At 45.7% G+C, this 18,992-nt stretch overlaps 1 protein-coding gene across 1 annotated transcript; it reads left to right on the top strand.

The window, feature by feature from the left end:
* Window positions 1-1,532: 1,532 nt before the first annotated feature.
* Window positions 1,533-18,954, top strand: NWD1 (NACHT and WD repeat domain containing 1). Its single transcript, XM_087769729.1, is given in 21 exon segments — window positions 1,533-4,746; window positions 6,929-7,014; window positions 7,728-7,889; window positions 9,452-9,740; window positions 10,131-10,285; window positions 10,287-11,264; window positions 11,266-11,390; window positions 11,803-12,009; window positions 12,192-12,309; window positions 12,805-12,922; window positions 13,396-13,560; window positions 14,142-14,336; window positions 14,778-14,834; window positions 14,837-14,899; window positions 15,076-15,275; window positions 15,412-15,684; window positions 16,008-16,246; window positions 16,248-16,279; window positions 16,651-17,207; window positions 17,937-18,045; window positions 18,546-18,954. Coding segments are annotated over 21 exon segments (4,524 nt in total). The 5' UTR covers window positions 1,533-4,637; the 3' UTR covers window positions 18,833-18,954.
* Window positions 18,955-18,992: the final 38 nt, after the last annotated feature.

Raw genomic sequence — 18,992 nt, 5'->3', positions numbered from 1 at the left:
TGCTTTTGTTGTATTTGTAGTGTTGTCGTCCAAGCAGACTTTCTGAGATTTCAGGGAGGGGCAAAAAGGAAACTAACTTCCTTCGGTGTTTGTACCAGTTGACTCTGCCTTTCCTTTTGTCACTGTAAGAGGAAGGGGACATTCACCTGGGACAGGTAAATATACACACGCACATACAACCACACACACACAATTCCAGCATATTTATATGGAGTTTCAATATTTCCATTTAAAACTGAAAAAAATCAAGATGCTTTGAACGAGAGTGAATGTTTATTTAGCATGGTACTGTTAGCTGCTGCTCTGCTTTCTAAGTGCCAGAGTCCTTGCTCTTCAAAGCCTTTTGGACTGAGTCAAATCATAGCTGCTAACCAAGAACAGATAGGAGACGTATTCCAAGAGACGTTAAAATTAAAGCTCTGTACACCTTCAAAGCACCTTATCTGGAATGGGATTAGTATTGAGAAGACAACTGCCACAAAGAAGAGTCACAAGTTTCACTTAGTGAAGCCTTTCATAGCGAGAGATACGGAACCTGTCTTCAATTTCCATGGCTCAGCGCTGGCAGTCGTTGGTACAATTCCAGACAGGCGTCCTTCATCCCAAGAGCAAAGATGGATCTTTCAAAAAGCAGCGTATTTTAACCGTTCCCGCAGGGGCACAGGGTTCTACAGGGCCGCTTCAGAAGGGTTTACCCACCCTCCTCTCCCGCGACACCCATTTCAGCGTTACAAACAACTTTTGCTCAGGACCTGGACGGAACAACAAACAAGAGCAGGCTGATGAGAGCAGGTATTTCAAGTGCTTTGAAAAATCCTGCGATGTCTCAAGAGTCCCATGCTGGGCGGGGTGTGCAGAATGTTCCCGGCTCCAAACTCCGCTGCAGCACAGGGCAGGGGAGAAGCATGCCAGGGCTTAGACTTCCACGGGACAGACGTCATTCCCTCCAAAGATGTTCTGATCTGATAACTCCTGGTACTAACTCCAGTGAGATGTAGCTAAATTTAGCAATAGGTTTAATCCTCAAAGAGGCCCTGGTTGCCTGATGGAAAAAAGCAAAGAGTTTCAGTTGCTGCTCTCAGCATTTCTTGTTGATTGACAGGTTTCCCTTTTCTGATACACGGAGCGAGCCAAACCCAGCGTCTACAGCTTCTTCATTGTTGCAGATCAGTGTCACAGACAGGGACAGCTCTACAGCCCTTACTGTGTTTGTAGGGAAAAAAATATCAGACAATTTTACAGAAAACAATAATTCTTCACAGTAAATGAATGGAAGTAAAAAAAAAGGGAGGCCAAAGGAAAGAATTTCTATACTGAAGAGCTTATGTGAGAAAGGGTAAAGCCAATACAATACCAGTGTTCTTGTTTTCCCCTTTTCCTTTCATTATTAACGACAGCACGTACGTTCTTCCACAGTTTGTCCAAAGAGTAATCAAATTATATAATCCAGCTAAGCGGAAAGACCCAGAAGGTAAAGATGGATGTTACCTTGGCCATCCCCTGAGCAACAGAGAAGTTGTTCCTTTCAACGCTTGCCAGGTGATTAGCTGCCGAACGCCTGCTTCTTCCTGCAGCCTATTTCATGGCTGTGCGGTGCTTGAAAGGCGTAAAGCACTAGATCAGTGCTGAGGGTGTCGGCCCAAATAACACAGGATGCACAGAAGCATTAAAAATTACAGCTTTATGCATTTCACAGTCGCCCATCTTTATTTGGGCCCTTCGCTACAATTGTCTGCTTTACGGTTCTTGTGCTATTCTTTACAGGACCTACGTGGATACTGTAAGACACAAGACCGATGATTATATGGAAGGTGAGGCTGGTATAGCATGGCATTTCCCACAACCTTAGATATCCAGCTTTTTGCTGCAGCAAGGATTTTTCTCTCAAGATATTTTAGTTCTTTGCCAAAATAATGAGAAATCAGAATATACATCTATAAAAGATCTTCTAGAAAGCTCACAAAGATAATTTGGATTTAGTATGAGCTTCTTCCATCTCCACTAGGAAGACAGGACACCGACAAGGCAAACTACTAGCAATGGAGAAAATACGCTGTTGATACCAAAGCTGAGACAGTCACTCTGCACACAGAGGGCTGATATTTGCCTCTTTAGGATGCTCTTACTATTGCCCCAAGGAGATCTGGTTTGTCCTGTGTGCCTATCCACAGTAAGGAAAGGCCAATTAAAGGGGTTTGGATTTCATCAGACACGAACAGCGTGGTTCTTACTTGGTAAACACCACAAAATTACCTCCCAGCTAAGAATTTAATCCTGCTCTCATGTGGTCTGGAAAGGCAGCAGCCTGTGAGCAAGCTGTTGGGGGATGATGGCTCACGGAACAGACAGACGGTGAGAAAACAAGTTCCCTATCATGCCAGAGCCCACGCTGCCATCGTGACTCACAGTTGCTACTCACTTCAGCTCTGTGATGACATATCTGACAAAAAGGAGATGTCGATAGTGCTAAGATCAACATTCATGAATATCTTTTGAGTCTGGTCTCTCTTTCACACTCGTGCATTTACATCTTTCACGCGTTATCCCTAGAAAAAATACCATTTATAATATTTTCTATCACGACTCTTATTTGTTTCCTTTATGTTCCAAAAGAGAATTTTGGGAGGAAATTTTTTAGAGAGATTGCGAATGTAACCTTTTAGGAAGAATCAGTGTGAGACAGTGATTTCATCTTAGCTTTAGGGCAGAGGTAGACTATAGATGAGGAATGCAGAAAAACAGGTCTGATTCGGTTACAGGCTTGAACATTTTTATAGCCTGAGGAAATCCAGAACGTCCCCGGAAAAGGTTTGGTTGGTTGATTTTGTTTGGTTTTGATCTGCAAATTACAGAAAGCTCACCAGAAACCGTAACACACACGCTGCATTCCTGCAGAAAGCAAGCTGCTGCTTTTCCAATTATCCCAGCCCCTGGTGCTTCTCCATCGAGCTGGCAGATCTTGGCTTTCCAAAAAAAGATCTGCGAGTTGGGGACTTACGGTCCCACTGCAACCAATGCTTGAATCAGCCAGTGAGCTAATTGTCTTTGATTTGTTAGTGACAAGAATTGGTGTAATCAGTAATAATGACAGGTATACGCAGTGTGAGATGCATATAGCACATCACAGATTGCAGTGCCTTGAAGAACAGTCTAAAAATCCATGACTTTAGAGTCCTGATGTTGGCTTAAATTAGATTTAGACTGATGTAGGTTAAACCCTGATGCAGGCTCTCTGTGATGTTTGTCTCTTAAGGTAAGACTCTTCGTCTCCCTGCCTGGTTGATTTATGATAGATTAGGATGTTGGTTAATCTCTTCTTATTTGGCTAGATGACTGTGGAGATTAATCAAGTATTGTCTGCAAAGGGAACCCATAAACACAGATTACTAATTTTTCTTTAATTATTCCTCTATATGCCAGAGGGATACAGAGGGAGTACGGACAAGGACAGACACCAGCCTCTTAAATCTCATTTCATGAGAGAAACAGAAAAACCACAGCAGCTGCTCTCACTGATGCTGGTTTTCCCTGACGTGCTCAGTTCAGTTTCCTGGAAAAGGCAAAAAGCCACAGAAATCACAGATTATGGTCTCCTGTGAGAAAATGGGGAAGCAGAAAGTGGTTCCGAGTGAGTGAATCTGCTTGGCTGGTATAGCACCATCTCTGTTTCCCCAGGGCATGGAGAAAGCAGCCTTTCTTATGGGAAAAGCTATACTGCACAAATACAGAAACACATGTTGAACAAACTGAAATAGCAACGTGCTGTGAATACTGGAAAGCAGACCAGCATGGAAGAAAGGCACTGAAAAGCATGCTCTGTGAACGTGAGGTGGAGACAGCTATTCTGTCAGGGCCTCTGCTGAGATGGTTGCACCAGTTACCTTCTCTCCCTGTGCATTCCAAGGGCATTTGGACAGAAATGTTATTTTTCCACTTGTTCTCTGCTGACAGCTGCAGTTTCCTGCCTTTAAGCTTGTAAATTGCTAAATTTTTCTTTCTACCTTTTCCCACGTGCTGCTTTTTCGGGGATGGTACCCCAGTCCAAACGTAGCCATAAAGTAGTAAATATTTATTGTGCACAGTTTCAACGCCTTGTAGTAAATTCACTCTTGCACAGCTTGACAAAAGGCAAAGAGCGGCAGGGCACAGGCGTACTCCCTGGGTATTAAGAAACCTAGTTTAAATGCCCGAGAGTGCCTGAAACATAAATGATACTAGTACTGGTAGGCTTACCTGATGCTAAAATACACAGGTGAGTATTTGTAAAATAGTCAAGGGTAGCGAACAAAGGGACCTCAGGTGTACGGCACCTGCCAGGGAGCACATTTAGTGCCTTAGAAAGAGACCGGGGGGATTCTGCCCGAGTGACAAACACGGGTTGCTATAGAGATATCCGCCCTCTTCAAATACAGATGGATCGCTCCAGGATGCAGGGAAGTTTCACTGCATCTCAGTGCAGTCAACCATCTCCTACTGCCCCGTCAAAGTAGCTGAAATTTTCCCAGGCTTTCCTTAAAGGAAGGAGCAAGGCAGCTTTCTGGAGAGAGCCACCACTGCCTGGTGTTCATCGCCATTAGTCATCTCCTCTCTAACGAGCAGTCTCTGCTGAGGAGAACTCGGGGAGCCCAGGTAGCAGCATGAGCTTCACTCCAGATACACGCCGGGATCTCCTCTGTGGGAAGACGGTTCCTCTTCCTTCGCAGCCCTCCAGCCTGGTCCGAATCTTCATCAGCTCAGTTTTTTCAGGTAAATAAGCTGAAAAGTCCTGAAGCTGCTGAATGCATCAGGCACTCTCTCTGCTAGAGTCTGCAAAGTGCTACAATGTGGTGAGACTACGGCGCTTAGCAGCGAAGCTGTAAGCTTGCAGCTTCATTTGAAAGTGAAGATGCCTATAATCTGCTGCATTTTATATACAGCTTTATTCTGTCACACCCAATTTGCACTTAGAACATGTCAGAGATGGCAGAATTCTGCATTAGTTCAGGAACTAACGGCATTTGCAGTGAAGCACTGGGCACTACTGTGCAATAGCAGCTCAGTGCAGCGCAATGCCTGTCTGCACACAAGACAGCAAAGTCTGCAGGCTTTCTCGAAACCCTGGGCAACACATTTGATTCCCATCCACCGCTGTGACAGCAAGAAATATTCGTGAAGAACTTCTCTTCTTGGACAATATCCAAATATTTCCCACTTCCTCTGCCTACTGGGACACAGTTGCCAGACTGAGCTCCTGAAGTGGTAACTGGCAGTGGGTAGCAATGACTCAGATTTTCAGGAATTACAAAACTCAATTTCCCCTTCTTCTGAAAATCGTTCACTCTGTCTCCAATTTTAAATAAGAAAACATAGGCTTAGATGGGCTCTCAATTCCACAAAAAGTGCCTTCCAAAGAAAGAAAATATTGCAGCATCTGCTCCAGTGGGAGACAACGTGATGAATATGCTGTTTGGACAGTGAGGTGTTTCCAGCCTAAGCAGATAGGTCAGCATTTACAGAAACGGTTACGGCTACAGTTTCTGGAAGGAATGTATGAGAACTGCAGACAATCTGAAATTAGCGGGCACGTAAGGACACAGCTAGTGTTAAGATTTTACCTACAACACCTGTCCAAGTTCTGGACACCTCATGTATTTTCAGGAACAGTTTTGGGATGAAGGATGTGACACGTGATTGGATTTTCACCAAAAGACAGGGTTATAAGTTAAACCCAGTCTCTCGCTGTAAAGTTTGGAGTTCATGTGGGCTGGAGTGTAAAGCGATACAAGGATTTCCCATAACTACTGCAACCTTGGTGAGAGCTAATGAATTATTCCAGGGGTATTACGCCAAGAGTGCTTGCTCCCTGTTGGACAGCAGCATAGACGTGATAATTCCTAACCCAAGGCAGCCCTTTCCTCATCTGATGCTGGCACAGACTTCATTAGTGATCACTTTTCACTTAGAACAGTCCCAAGGAAAGCTGCAGATACAGCCGTTCCTCGTCCTAATTTTAGCATTCCCTCTTGTACTACTTTATCACATGATTATGTGGTGCCATGAATGTTTACATAATTTTGGGGAGAGAATACTCCAGTTCTGAAGAAATTATAATCTCATATGATAAAACATATGCAAGAAGAAAAATGTCCTTTATATTCCCCATGTCTTTTAATTTTGCAGGGATGAAAAGTATCCATGAACGTAAGACCTGCGTATCAGTGTACGGGAGTGGGTGCTGGGAGTGAGCACTCGTGCTTGTGTTTGTGTGCATCTATGTGCTTACCTTTTCTCCTATTTGCTTTGTCTTCTTAATTTATCTTACATTTCCTTAGTTTGTTGTTTGATTTAATTCAGCGAATATGTCACTCCAAAGGTGTCACAAAGATTTTTCTAGAAAGTGGTAATCTCTCTTGTAAAAAGCACAGCGGGGGAAGCGGCCATAAAAATTTCACAGACTTGACTCTGTATGAAAAGATTCCCTGTGGGTAGAATTGCCTTTTATTGTGGCTACTTATCACCCCTGAGATGGCCAACAGTGTGGCTGAGCGCCCTTAAAATAGGACAGAGGATTTGCCGCAGCAAGATTTAAGAAATATATTTTTCTGGATCAATGCTGCTGTATTGTATTCTGTAACTATGTAATCCCAAATTTCCAGATCCAGAGTTTTCATATTAGCAAATAAAAACACAGTGTGACAAGCCAGTATAGAACCTTGAAAATGCGCTCGCATTGGCAATGTAGTAACGTGGGCACAAGCCTGCAGACATCTGGAGACCCCGGTTTTACAAGACTTAACCACAACATCATCTATACAAAACTCAACACACATTAGATGATAGCAATGCAAACTGCATTTTTGCTGTAAGGTCTAACACGGCACATAGACAAAGTAAAAACCCAGCTCCAAGTTCCTAACTTCTGGTGTGCTGCACAAATCCTCCCATACAGACATGGCTACAGAACGAGAGACCCTCCTGGAGAAAGCGTACCCAGAAGCACAGGCCTTCTGTCAGAAGCATGGCCTAATGTTTGAGGTAAATCACTTCTCTCCTGTCTGTCCTGTCCAAAGGCCATCAAAATATGTGGGATAGAGGAAAAAAAAAAAAAATTCTCATAGGTTTTCCATCTCCTTAAAAGCCTCCTAGGAGTCAAATACTGCTGTACCGATTTCCCAGAACTTTTGGATTAAGTGTATTTGTATGCTTGGGTTGTATGGATTTCAGTGAAGCGTTAGGTGGCTAACCATCAAGCACCTGGACATGAGGGTTTACATCATCCTTTTGTTGCTATATTCAATTGGAAAAAAAGTTCATGGCATGTATAAATTCCAGTGGATATACTTCAGGGATAGTTGAACTAGTCCTGATTATACTAATTTGCATAGAACTTCTAGCATAAAAGGGGCTATTGAAATGTTGGGGATCATTATCTTCTATGATAGAAGATAGGCTTCAAATGTTGCAGCAAATAACCTACAGTCTTGAGGATCCTTGTCCTGAAAAACTAAGTCACTTACTTGGTCATCCATGCTCCAAATCCCTAAGTCTTTCACAGGAGAAATCCCTGCTGAGAGATTTTGAATATCTCAGTGTCTCTTGTAGAGTTCCAGTAATTAAAAGTTGCGTACTACTAGTGTTCAGACTGATTTAAAAATTAAACATGATAGAATGACTTAATTTTCCCATGTCACTGATTTTATGATAGTATTGACTAGTCTAAGAATCTTCAAAAAAATATTTTTGTGCAGGTAATTGACTTGAGATGGGGTATTTCTGAGCTTGTAGACACAGATCCCAGAAACACACAACTCTGCCTGGAGGAAATTGAAGCCTGTCAGAAACTGTCAGCTGGTCCCACCTTCATCGTAAGTGCTAGCCCTGCGGTGCAACCTCAGTCCCTGTGGCTAAAGTGAGACACGCAGGGCAGGCCTCACACACTCAGGTCTGCTGGACAAGTAAGGTGGTTTTCAAAAGTAATTAGCCTGCCTGAGCAGCTTCACAAATCAGCTAGCTGATGGGGCTGAGATGTCAGCAGCTGCCAGTAGTCCCTAAAAGACCAAAGGAGCCTAGACAGGAACACATGTATGGGCCAGCCCTGAACACAGGGTCTCTTTAGAGCAGAAGATAACAGGGGTTGTGTGTGTTCACTAGCAGATACAAGAGGCAGATGGAGACACACATAACGCAAGAAGCTCTTGCTCCGAGCTTGCTTCCTGCCCAGTACCTCAATATCGAGGAGATTTTCTCGGTAACTAAGGAATAAATACGAATTCCCTATGCAAAGAACCAGAAAGGAAAATGCCATAGCAACCACCAGGAACAGAGCAGGGTGTCACGCTGCAAGCTGATACTTGTGGCATGCTTCTGCCTCCCATAAATCCCTCCTATCGCTCCTTCTAACCACTGAAAGCTCCCCACAGCAGCAGCCCCCCTCAGCTTCCTTGAAGTGCTTTGCTGACAGCCCCGAATGGAAACCCACACCCAGAATTTCAAGCTTCGCAGAAGCGGAGAGGAGGCTGAGACACCTGCAGAAGTGCCAGGTTGCTTCCTCAGGTTGTTTTGGTTTTAGAAAGGGAGAAAGGAAGTTTTGCTGAACAAAGAGAATAAATACACAGTCCCAAGGGGCATAATTGAAGCCACAAGTAAATAAATAACCAATTAAGTATTTGTGCAAGTTGTGCCTCATTTCCCTCGAGACACTTCCACCAGAGGCCAGCAACGGAGGGGCAGAGACCATGAGCCTCAGCACAGCCGTACGGCACCCAGGAGCTCACCATCGCTGAGCTCCCTGCAGCTCACACCTCTGTGAGCGGCGTCACATCACATGTGCAGATGGCACAAGCAGGCACTCAGGCAGTGTCGTCCTCAGACTGGTTCTCAGCGTGTACCTAGAAATCTCAGTAGAGCCAGCCACAAAGGTTCAACTGCTCCCTCTCCCCTTTACACCCACCAGAAGAGCACTGCCCAAGGATTACGCTGTGGGTTTGCGCTCTGAACTCATTCTGGCTGTTTCCAGACTGCATGGATACCGGATGCTGGCTCTTTTCAAGGTCTCACCCTTCCCCGGCCCAGCCTTCAGTCCTAATCAAAAGTCCCCAGGCTCAGCCCTGTTCCCTTAGTTCTTCTCCACCCCAAAGCCAATCTTACAGCGCCATTGCCCAAAAGCCCCCACACCAATTCCGCTCTGTGCTTCCACTGCCTCACCTCCATCACTCTCCCCCCGCCGCAGACACGCTGTAAAAGCCTGAGGAGCAGCTGCTGTAAAGCCCCTTCTCCCCGACCTCGGGGCAGGCTGGGACTCTGCTTGGCTGTCCCCATCCAGCATGGAAGCCACACGGGCGCTGTGGTTACCAGCAGGTTTTCTAAGCAGCCCCCCCAGCAATCCTAGGTACAAAGGCAAGCAGCCAGTCCACAGCCCAGCTGTCACTGCTGAAGCAATGCCTGAATGCCAGGCCTTTTTTGCCTGTTGCAGGGACTCCTGGGGGACTGCTGTGGCCACCAAACTGTGCCTCGGCTCACTGCGGAGAAGGAATTTGAGGCCCTAACTCTGCAGCTGTCAGGGGACTCTGCCCAGCTCCTGACACAGTGGTGCCGGCGGGATGAGAACGCGCTGCCCACCTGCTGTGTGCTGCAGCCGGCTGACGGGGAGGCCTGGCACTGCCTGGAGAGACGCCTGGCCTCAGCGCTGCGCGCCGCAGCCCAGAAGGCAGAGAGGTGCGGGCTGCTCGGCCCAGAGCAGAGGCACTGCTACCACAAATCAGGTGTGCCCTGGCAGGGCTGTGATGTCCTAACCAGAGCTGTCAGGGAGGACAGCTGTTTGTTTCAAGACAACATCAGATTGTATACAACAGGGAAGACGCAGGAAAGGAAGAGACTTGTTATCTATCTGCCATATCCCGAATCCTGAGGAGGGAGGTTGGTGCTGACTAGCGAACAGTAACACACCAGACAGAAACGTTTTTCCTTTTCCCCCCGATCTCCCCGCCCACATCCAGGAGTATGCCTAGCTCAGAGGACGTGGGGAATGCCGACCTGCTAGCACCATGCGAAACACAGAAGGACCAAGGGATGTCACATGAATCAATGGATGGCTTTTCCTGTGTTCTGTTCTGAAACTGAATGCTCACATCTTCCCTTTTTTTTTTTTGTAGTGATTGAATGGGAGATTGAACAGGGTCTCCTCAATACCTAGGAGAGCAACCCAGGGGCTTTCATATTCCTTAGAGAAGCTGAGGATTCCAACAGGCAAATTGGGCAAGGGACAAACTGTGAGCTGAAAGAGGACAGTGAAGCAAAACAGCTGCTCGTCAACCTTAAAAGCAAAAATTGCAAGCCATTATCCCAAACACCTCAAAGTACACATGCTGGCATACAGCAAAGACTCTGGGAACCCTCAGTGCAAGGAGAATAACGAATACCTGAAACAACTTTGTGAGCAGTTCACTGCTGTCACTAATCACCAGGTTTTAGAGAATCTTCGATGCCGAGGATGGATCGGTGAGGAGCCAGGGCGACGTCTGCAGGAGCTGGGCCGCGACACAGCTCTGTGCCTGAAGAACTGCAGATTTGTCTGTGGGAGACAGAATTTATTGGATACCATTTTTCACCATATTAGGCAGAACAACAATAAAACCCACGCAGCCCTCATCCTTTATGGGCCACCAGGCTGTGGAAAAACAGCTGTGATGTGCAAACTGTCTGAGCGGATGCAAGCTATTTTAGGGCAAGGCACCATAGTGGTGATTCGTCTGCTGAGGACATCCCAGCTCAGTTCTGCTATTCACAGCCTGCTGAGGGACATTTGTCTCCAAGTGTGTTTAGCATTTGATTTGCCACCACCTCCAACCCAGACCAAACAGGCTTGCAGTGATTTAGTCTTGTTCCTCAATAAACTCCTCCTCACTGTCTCCCGTTGCGGCACACAAACACTGATGTTGTTCCTTGACTCGGTGGAGAGATTACGTCCTGGTGATGGCGCTCACAGATTCCACTGGCTCCCTACAGATTGCCCTCCAAAGGTCCACATCATCATTTCCATTTCCACAGCAGAGCCTGATACTCTGAAAGCTCTCCAACACGCTGTGCCTGAGGCTGAAGCGTACTTTGAAGTAGGACCCTTATCCTGTGAGGAAGGTGAGGAGATGCTAGAGATGCTCTTAGCATCAGACAGCCGACGGCTAAGCCCAGCTCAACGGGCCTATTTCCGTCAGAGCTTCCCTAGTGGTGGGCAAGCCCTGCTCTTCAAGCTGGCCTTCCACGAGGCCAGAAAATGGGCATCTTTCTTACACCTCACCTGCAGAACTAGTGATTGCTAGCACAGCCCAGGACACCATGTACCATCTGTGTGAGAGACTGGAAAAGTCACACGGCACCGTCCTTGTGGCTCATGTGCTTGGCTATATTGCTTCCTCACAGAGTACTGCTGTATCTCTGACAGAACAGCCCATAATCCCTGCTGTTCATAGGGAATCCCTCTAAATACAGCCAAAACCAGTCAAAGCTCTCAGTTCTTTGAGCCTGTGAATGTGTTCATACATATATTTAGCAAGCGTAACATTCCTCTCATACCTGGCAGCCTACCTAAACTATTGTCTTGAAGGGAGATGTTCTGGGATTACTTGGAAAAGGAAATTGATCCCTATGGCTTATTCAGGGTCTAAGCTCTCAGCTGAGACTGCCATGTCTGCACGTGAGCTAGTGAGATTTCTGGTGACTAGTACTTTTGAACTGCCAGAAAAACTGCTCACCCTCCCACTACGGCTATCAGTGTAAACAGTAAGGAGGAAGATAAATAATTTCCTTTCATATATCACACTTCGCCTGCAGAAATGTGCTGTCAGACATGGAATTGAAGGATGTTTTACCCCTTGACGATGAAGTTCTCTCAAAGATTCACCACTGCCACCTTCCTTCAAGTAAAATTATCCTGCGCCTTCCTCCTCTCCACTGGGCACGGCTACGCAGTGACATGGGAGAGTGCCTGGCAGAACGGAAGGCAGACGGCTTCACCCTTCTTTGCTTTGCACACAGGTACTCTTAGAGGGCAGAGAACGAGAAGCCAAACCTCTGAGTATGGGATGTTCCCATCCTGGGCTTTCGAGCACCCTGCCTAGACTGCTCGCCATTCTTAAACTCTGTCAGTGCTGAGACTCTAGAAAAAACCCAGCTCTAGCTCCCCGTTCCGGTACATCTGTTACTTTTTCCCTTCCCAGGCAATTTGTTGAAACAGTGAAGAATTGTTATCTATCAAAACAAGACCAAATCAAGAGGCATTTTCTCCTGGCAGATTTCTTCAAGGGGACTTGGAGCCTCTTATGTTGCCACACTTTAGCACAACCTTGAATGCTGACAGGCAGGTGAGGAATATCAGCAGGCGTTTCCATACCTGTAAGCTCTGGACTGGGGCTCTGTGTCTCCAGACTGCTGGACAGGGTCTGAAATCAGAAGACAATGAAAATAATAGTAAATAACACTATTCTGTGCTTTCAACAATGACAAAGAATTTTTTTTTAAACAGGTATCTCCAAACAAGGAGATATAAAGTCACTTTACAAACTTTATCATGCAGTCTTCATATATGTAATAGGCTACTGCAAGAAGGAAGGATGTAATTTATTATTCACACCTGCAGAAAGGCAGCCTGCCTTAGATTGTAGCAAGAAAGATTTAGAATCATGAAAAACATTTCCTACTAACAGGAAAACAATGAAAGCCCCGGAAGTGCTGTCTGGCATACCACGAGATAGCGTCTAGCACGGAAGCTGTGAAAGCAAACAGATTAATCCACAAGCCATGTCTCAAATCCACTCTTCTGGTTACTCCTAGGTAGCCCCTCAGCCACTCTGGTTCTCTGATACTGTTGCAAATCTGAGGAAGCCGAGTGAATCGCCATTTCATTTACTTAATGCTGGATGAATTGAGGAGCTAAAACGGGATGTGCTGGGTAGGACTGGGCAAGAGGGGGTGTACAGTGCTCTGCAGAGGCATGCTTCGTGCGTACAGCCACAGGTAAGAATCACCACCTTTCTGCACAGCATCAAAAAATGCTGTGAGAAGGAAGCTTGAAAAAGAGAAATAAGCTTTTACGAACTGTTATCCTAGAATTATCACCACGCTCCTTTAGCAGCTGAAAGAAATTACCTAGATCCTCCAAATGCTGAGAAGAAAACATATTAAAAACCTAACAAATTAAAAAAAAACCAAACAAACCACAGCATTTATGAGGCTAAAGAAGGAACTGTGACAATGGGAGCTCTCCACTTCCTCAGCAAATGAGTCCTAGTTCCACTGCTAGTGGCTGTTAATCCTTCCATCCCCTCCTTCCCCATAAAAGCATTTTTTTATCTCAGTCTTTTCAGAATAACTGTGCATTCTCAGGGCTGATGTTGTCTGCTCAAAGAGTATTTCTTTCTGCAGAGAATATGAACTGGATCAGCTGTAAAATAATCGCCTCTGGAACAGAGAGTGTTGTTGACGACTTTGCCACGTGTACCAAATGCATCAGCTGTCCAGAACTACGCCTCGTGCAGGACACACTTCTCCGTTTGAAGCCTGCAGTCAGCAGTATCCACAGCCCCAAAGGTAACAGCTATGTCAGAGTGACAGAGCAGGATGCAAATGTCTACCAGAGGAAAGAACTGGAATTTTCCTTTCCAAGTAAAAGTACTTTTCTGAGGAATTACAGCCAGTGACAAAATTCTCTGTTCTGAGATCCATCAAAAGACTTGTAAATGCCTCCTTCTGGTAGGGCCTCTGTATGGGAAGCTGAGGTTCCTTCTTCGCCAACAGACATTTTGTCTATTTGATTAGAGCAGTTTACCACAACCAAAGCGCCTCCTGCCCCACGGCTAGTACGAGCACCTCTTAGCTACCTGGATTCCCTTGCAAGCGTTAAAGCTAACTAGAGGAGAGGGTACACAGTGCTGCTCCTCGGTCTTCTCCTCAGAATACCCACTCCTCCTCAGAGAAAAAATCCTGCCACACCATTACATTTGCCCGTGTTTTACACTGTAGCCTTCCTTATATTATTCAAGTGCCTGGCCAGATAAGGCCAGCTCAGTTCATTACATACTGTCCATCACATAAAATACAACTATGGTAGCTCTCACAGGCCCACCACAGTCATGTTCCAAAACGCTTTTTTGTCTCTGCCCTCTTAGGAGTGAGTGTAATATACACAGAAATGCTGGCCAGGTTTCTTTTTTTCGTGCCTTCTTACCCGGAGGTAATCGGGAAGCTGTGCCAGCAGTGCCTAAGCTGGTGCAGCGTCTGTCCCTATCCTGTTCTCATTCCACTGTGCGGATTTCTCCAGCCACCTGGTGGGCCCCTACGCACAACGCTCACCAGATTCCTCAAAGGTAGGATTAGTCCTGGGGACAGATACAACCCAAGAATATATCTAATCATCCATCTGTTATGAACGAGATCCAAGAAACATAATAAATAAACAGAGCAAGAAGGAGAGAACATCTATTTCTGTAGAAATACAGTTTTGCCTGTGAGCTTACACAAAGGCAGGATAAAGGTCCGTTTGCCTTTGTGCTCAGTCATGCACCAGTCCCATTCGCAATTGCTTCGACAAATGAGGATAAAGTGGGTCATTTTGTCGTCAGGACAACAAAAGCACACACTGACCCAGATATGTCTGAGGGAACCTAATCTTGCTGTTGGCACAGACTACGGGGTTCAGAAGCATAGGGGGGTTCCAGTTGGGGAAACACAGCATATTAACAACCCAGAATGTCCCTCTTCTGTCTGTGGTACCAAGAACAGCCTTTCCTCTTTGTGTCTCATGGCAGGTGTCACAGTGATGGCACTTAGTTCTGATTACCGGCTGCTGGTGGCAGGTTCCCAGCCTGCTCAATGCTTGTCTGGAACATGGAAGGTTATGAGATGCTGCACGCCCTTCCTGGGCACGCCAGTGAGCCTTCTCCACTTTTTACGGTTGGAAAGCTCTTTCCATGTCTGAAAAGAGTTCTGACAGCTTGGTGGTCCTCGAGCTGTAGGCACAAAGGCACCTCCCAGCTGCCAGCATTCCCCCAATTGCTGAAAGCACTGAGAATCCCTCATTTTGTGAATCCTTGCCTTATTTTATAGCTGAGGTGAGGTGTGTGAAAGCGTTTGGAAAAGGAACCTGTGCTGTTTCAGCTGCCATGGATCACAGCCTGCGCATCTGGAATTTGATTTCTGGCAGAGCAAGGTTTATTATCCAGGACACGCATATCAAAGAACAGCCCTCATATGACCTTCATGTGGATGAGGGGCGCAGGATTGTATATTCTTCCTCAGATACAAAGGTATGGCCAGTCTTTAACTTAAAATGTGCTGAAAGAGCAAGAACTTTAGAAGTTACAGCCACAGTCAGGAAGGTCGTAGACAGAAAAGCTACCTCAATCCTTGCTACTCTTATCTCTTTTGCCACCTCTTTACTAGGTCAACACTTGGCGCCTGGAGACAGCAGAACTCATCTTCCAGATTTCTGGAGAGGCATCAGATGCATGGATGTGTTCTGCAGTACTCAGCCCAAGGCTGGTGATTATGACTGTGTCTGAAGGAGGAACACTGAGTCTGTGGAACAGCAACACCGGTGAGCTGAGATCCAAACGTCAGCTCTCAGGGATACAGGAAGAAACACCAACCTCCAGTGTTCTGATCCAGAAGCAAGGGAAGATGATAGTGGGATTTAGCAGGGGATCTCTATCCATGGTACCCATCTATCTGTTCAACTCTCTTATAACATTTCTTGTATTTTCTTATAATAAACAGCCAGTACAGTCCAAAATGTGCAGGATCTAATTAGGCACCTTTCAGAGCAAAGGAAGTAAGTGGGCTGAATGGCTCCAGGTGCTTCAAACATTTGTTTTAGAGTAAGAAAGCAATGTTTTGCCTTCTAGTATTAGGATGTTATCCTTTGACTTTATTTGTGTTTCTGTACAAGTTAGTTAAGGTATATTGTTTTACCTCTTAAATAGGACTAAGGAAAAAGTAGCTCAGGCACTGATGACTTCTCCCCCCTCAACTTTTCACAGGTGTGGAGTTTATCAGAGCAGGGGTTGCTGATGGACACACTGGATGGCATGGGAGCACCAGTAACACTCTTCGCCCTGTGCGACTGCACACTGGTTTCTGTCTCCCACAGTGCCCCGTATCTAGGAGTGTGGAACCTCATTTACAATCATCAGCAGAAAACCTGGGCACCTGTCCCAAATACAGGCTGCGCTGCACTGTCCCACGGGGGGAACTATGCCTATTTTACTCAACCTGAAGACACATAAAGTTGTCATCTGGAACGCCACAGAAGGTGAACTGCATCTCAGAAATACTGCATTAAATTAAGCCTGCATCTGGGGTAGGATAGAAACAAAACAACTCACTGAGGCAGCAAAGGTAGGGTTAGCTTTCTGAGCATATGACAAGCATAGCCTGCTCCTTTCTGCTTTTTCTAAGCATGAGATTTAGGAAAACTTGTTTCAGGCTTGGAGAGCTTTTTGATCTCCTCTCGAAAGTTTTTGTCTAGAATAGCTTATTATTATGACATGGGAAAACGGGAAAAATGAATGATATGCAAACTATTTCACAAATAAAGAAGCCAATCATGAGCCTCATCTGAGAGAAGACATTCACATGCACTTGGAGTAAGAACAGTCTTGCTGATTCCCTTCTGTTTCACAGGTGAAGTGTGTGACACCCTGGACACCTCTGCCCAAGTGAGATGCCTGGAAATAGCTGAGCAAAACCAGCTCCTTTTCACGGGGCTTATATCTGGAACAGTCCTCGTCTTTCCCCTGAACTCCAAGCAGGATGTAGCATACATCCCACCTCCAGAATCACAAAAATCAGTCAACGACATGGCAATCAACAAGCAGGAAAAGCAGCTTGCCATAGCATGCGATGATTTAGTCCTTGTGTTGGATATTATCCCTGCAGATCCATGCCCAGTGATCAACAGGCCCACCTACACCTTTAAAACTCAGATCCCTGGCTCTCTCATTTCGAGAGCAGCTGTCCTTGCAGATTACAGAGTCCTCTACGGCATGACTAGCGGGGACTTATTCCTTTATGACTGCCCTCAGGCCCGAGTGTTTCCTTTGGAAGGTCACAGAAGCCAGATCTCCCGTTTGGAAAGCAGCCACGGAGAGCAGTGGGCACTCAGTGGATCTGAGGATTCCCTGCAGCGCCTCTGGGACTTGGAGTTCTGTCGGCAGGAACACGAGATGTGCTATTGTAAGGTACTACAGCGGTAAGACTGTCAATAGTTGATTACTGCCCTGAGCTGTTAGGGAAGATCCAACTGACAGGCTTCCCAGCTCTCAAAGAGAATACCCAAATCCTATATGTAACTTCAGACTGACAGGCAGCAAACTATTCTTAGCATCTAGGTCTGATTTTAAAGCATCCTTACATCTAGATACACTATCAAGGTGTCAGTGCTGTCTAAGGGAATGAGTGCTGTTAACACTGCTCTGACACTAAACATAAGTCACAGGAGTTATTTATCTACAGCTTATTACTGCTCATTTAGCTGGTGTAAGCTAGGTGACACAAATCAGTGAAGAGAATGAGACCTCACAAGTTAACAATAACAAGAGAAGGGGTAAATTGGGCCAGCTCAGGAGAATCCAGTAAGGGAAACAAAAAAAGTGATGGAAGCTGGATCAGCGCTGTTACTCTTTCACCTGACAATAGACCACGGACGTGCCTGAGCTACTCCTTTCCATAGGTGGAATAACAGGCTTTTGTACAGTCATACTACGCTCTTTCCTGCACAGCTATAGACTACTTCATAAGCTAGGGGCTTTATTTTGTGATACCTCCCATCCTCCTTCCAGGATCACTCTTGTGAAAAATCTTTATTTATTACCTCTATTCTTAAGCATTGCATAACCACCGAATAAGGCATCTTCACTCCAACCTGTATTTACCAGCGTAACAATCTAATCCTAACCATCCATTTTCAGCCCACATCTCTCCTGAAAGGCATTTGCTGTGCTTGCTTCTCAAAAGATGATAAGTACATGTACACTGGGTCGCTGGATCAGTCCATTACAGTCTGGGATGTTGCAAGTGGTGAGCAATTGTGAAATGCTAGCAATCACAAGAAAGTCTGTACTCCTTCCTGTATTAAATCGGCTTGTAGCATCCTTCATGTTGTAAGAAGGGAAACATGCCACACAGCAACAGTTTGGGCAAGTATCAGAGCAGAGGCTAGAATACCAAATCCAGAGGCAGCGTATTAGCATTGTCACGGGAAGCTGCGACTACAAGACTACAGCTGGAGTATTCCAGCACATAGTAGAGAAAAATATTGTGGGTTCAAATATCAGCAGCGACTTTAAGGGCAAAGCAAGAAAGGTTTCTGTAAGTTTCTACTATGCAAATCTATAATGCTCTAAGGAGAAACAAGCAGCATGGCTTATTTTTTTCCCCTCTCCTCCTTGCTCTTTATGTGACCCAGTTTTACTGAGTTCAAATCGTCTGGTGACAAGGGACCATTTGAAGGTCGTGGCATATTTTAAGTCCAATCCTACCACACATTAAATGCTTTATTCCGAGCTTGGTTTCCGCAGGTGCCTTGCTGGCTGTACAGTGCATATACACAACTGCTAACAGAATTGCACCAACAGCAGATGGATTTGTCGCAATAACAAAAGCTGGTTATATAATTTGTGAGAAGTTTCAGTGTCCCAAGACCACCCCTCCTGGGTATAACCCGCTCCAGAACATCGTGGCAACGCGTACAGTAAAATCCAGAGAGAAAGGCAGGGAAAACTCAAGCAAGCAACAGTACAACCAAGGAAATTCTGGGAGCCTGATTCATACCAGCAAGCGCTCTCAACTCTGTTCAGTGGCGTAAAAAGCAAAAGACGAATAGGATAAACCAGCATAAACACCCAGGACTGAGCTTGCAGGTTTTCTCTTTCTGTCCTTTTGCCTTAGTGTCTCAGAATTACAATATTAAACCTTGCTGAAAACTCCCTCGCTGCAGTTAGTCTATTGATACCTTGGCACAACAC

Source organism: Nipponia nippon, unplaced genomic scaffold, assembly GCF_047370975.1.
Source record: "Nipponia nippon isolate SJK-2023a ecotype South Korea unplaced genomic scaffold, ASM4737097v1 scaffold_31, whole genome shotgun sequence".
In the NCBI taxonomy this organism is placed as follows: domain Eukaryota; kingdom Metazoa; phylum Chordata; class Aves; order Pelecaniformes; family Threskiornithidae; genus Nipponia; species Nipponia nippon.
Note: the sequence above shows the minus strand (reverse complement) of the source record. Positions and strands in the feature narration are given on the sequence as shown.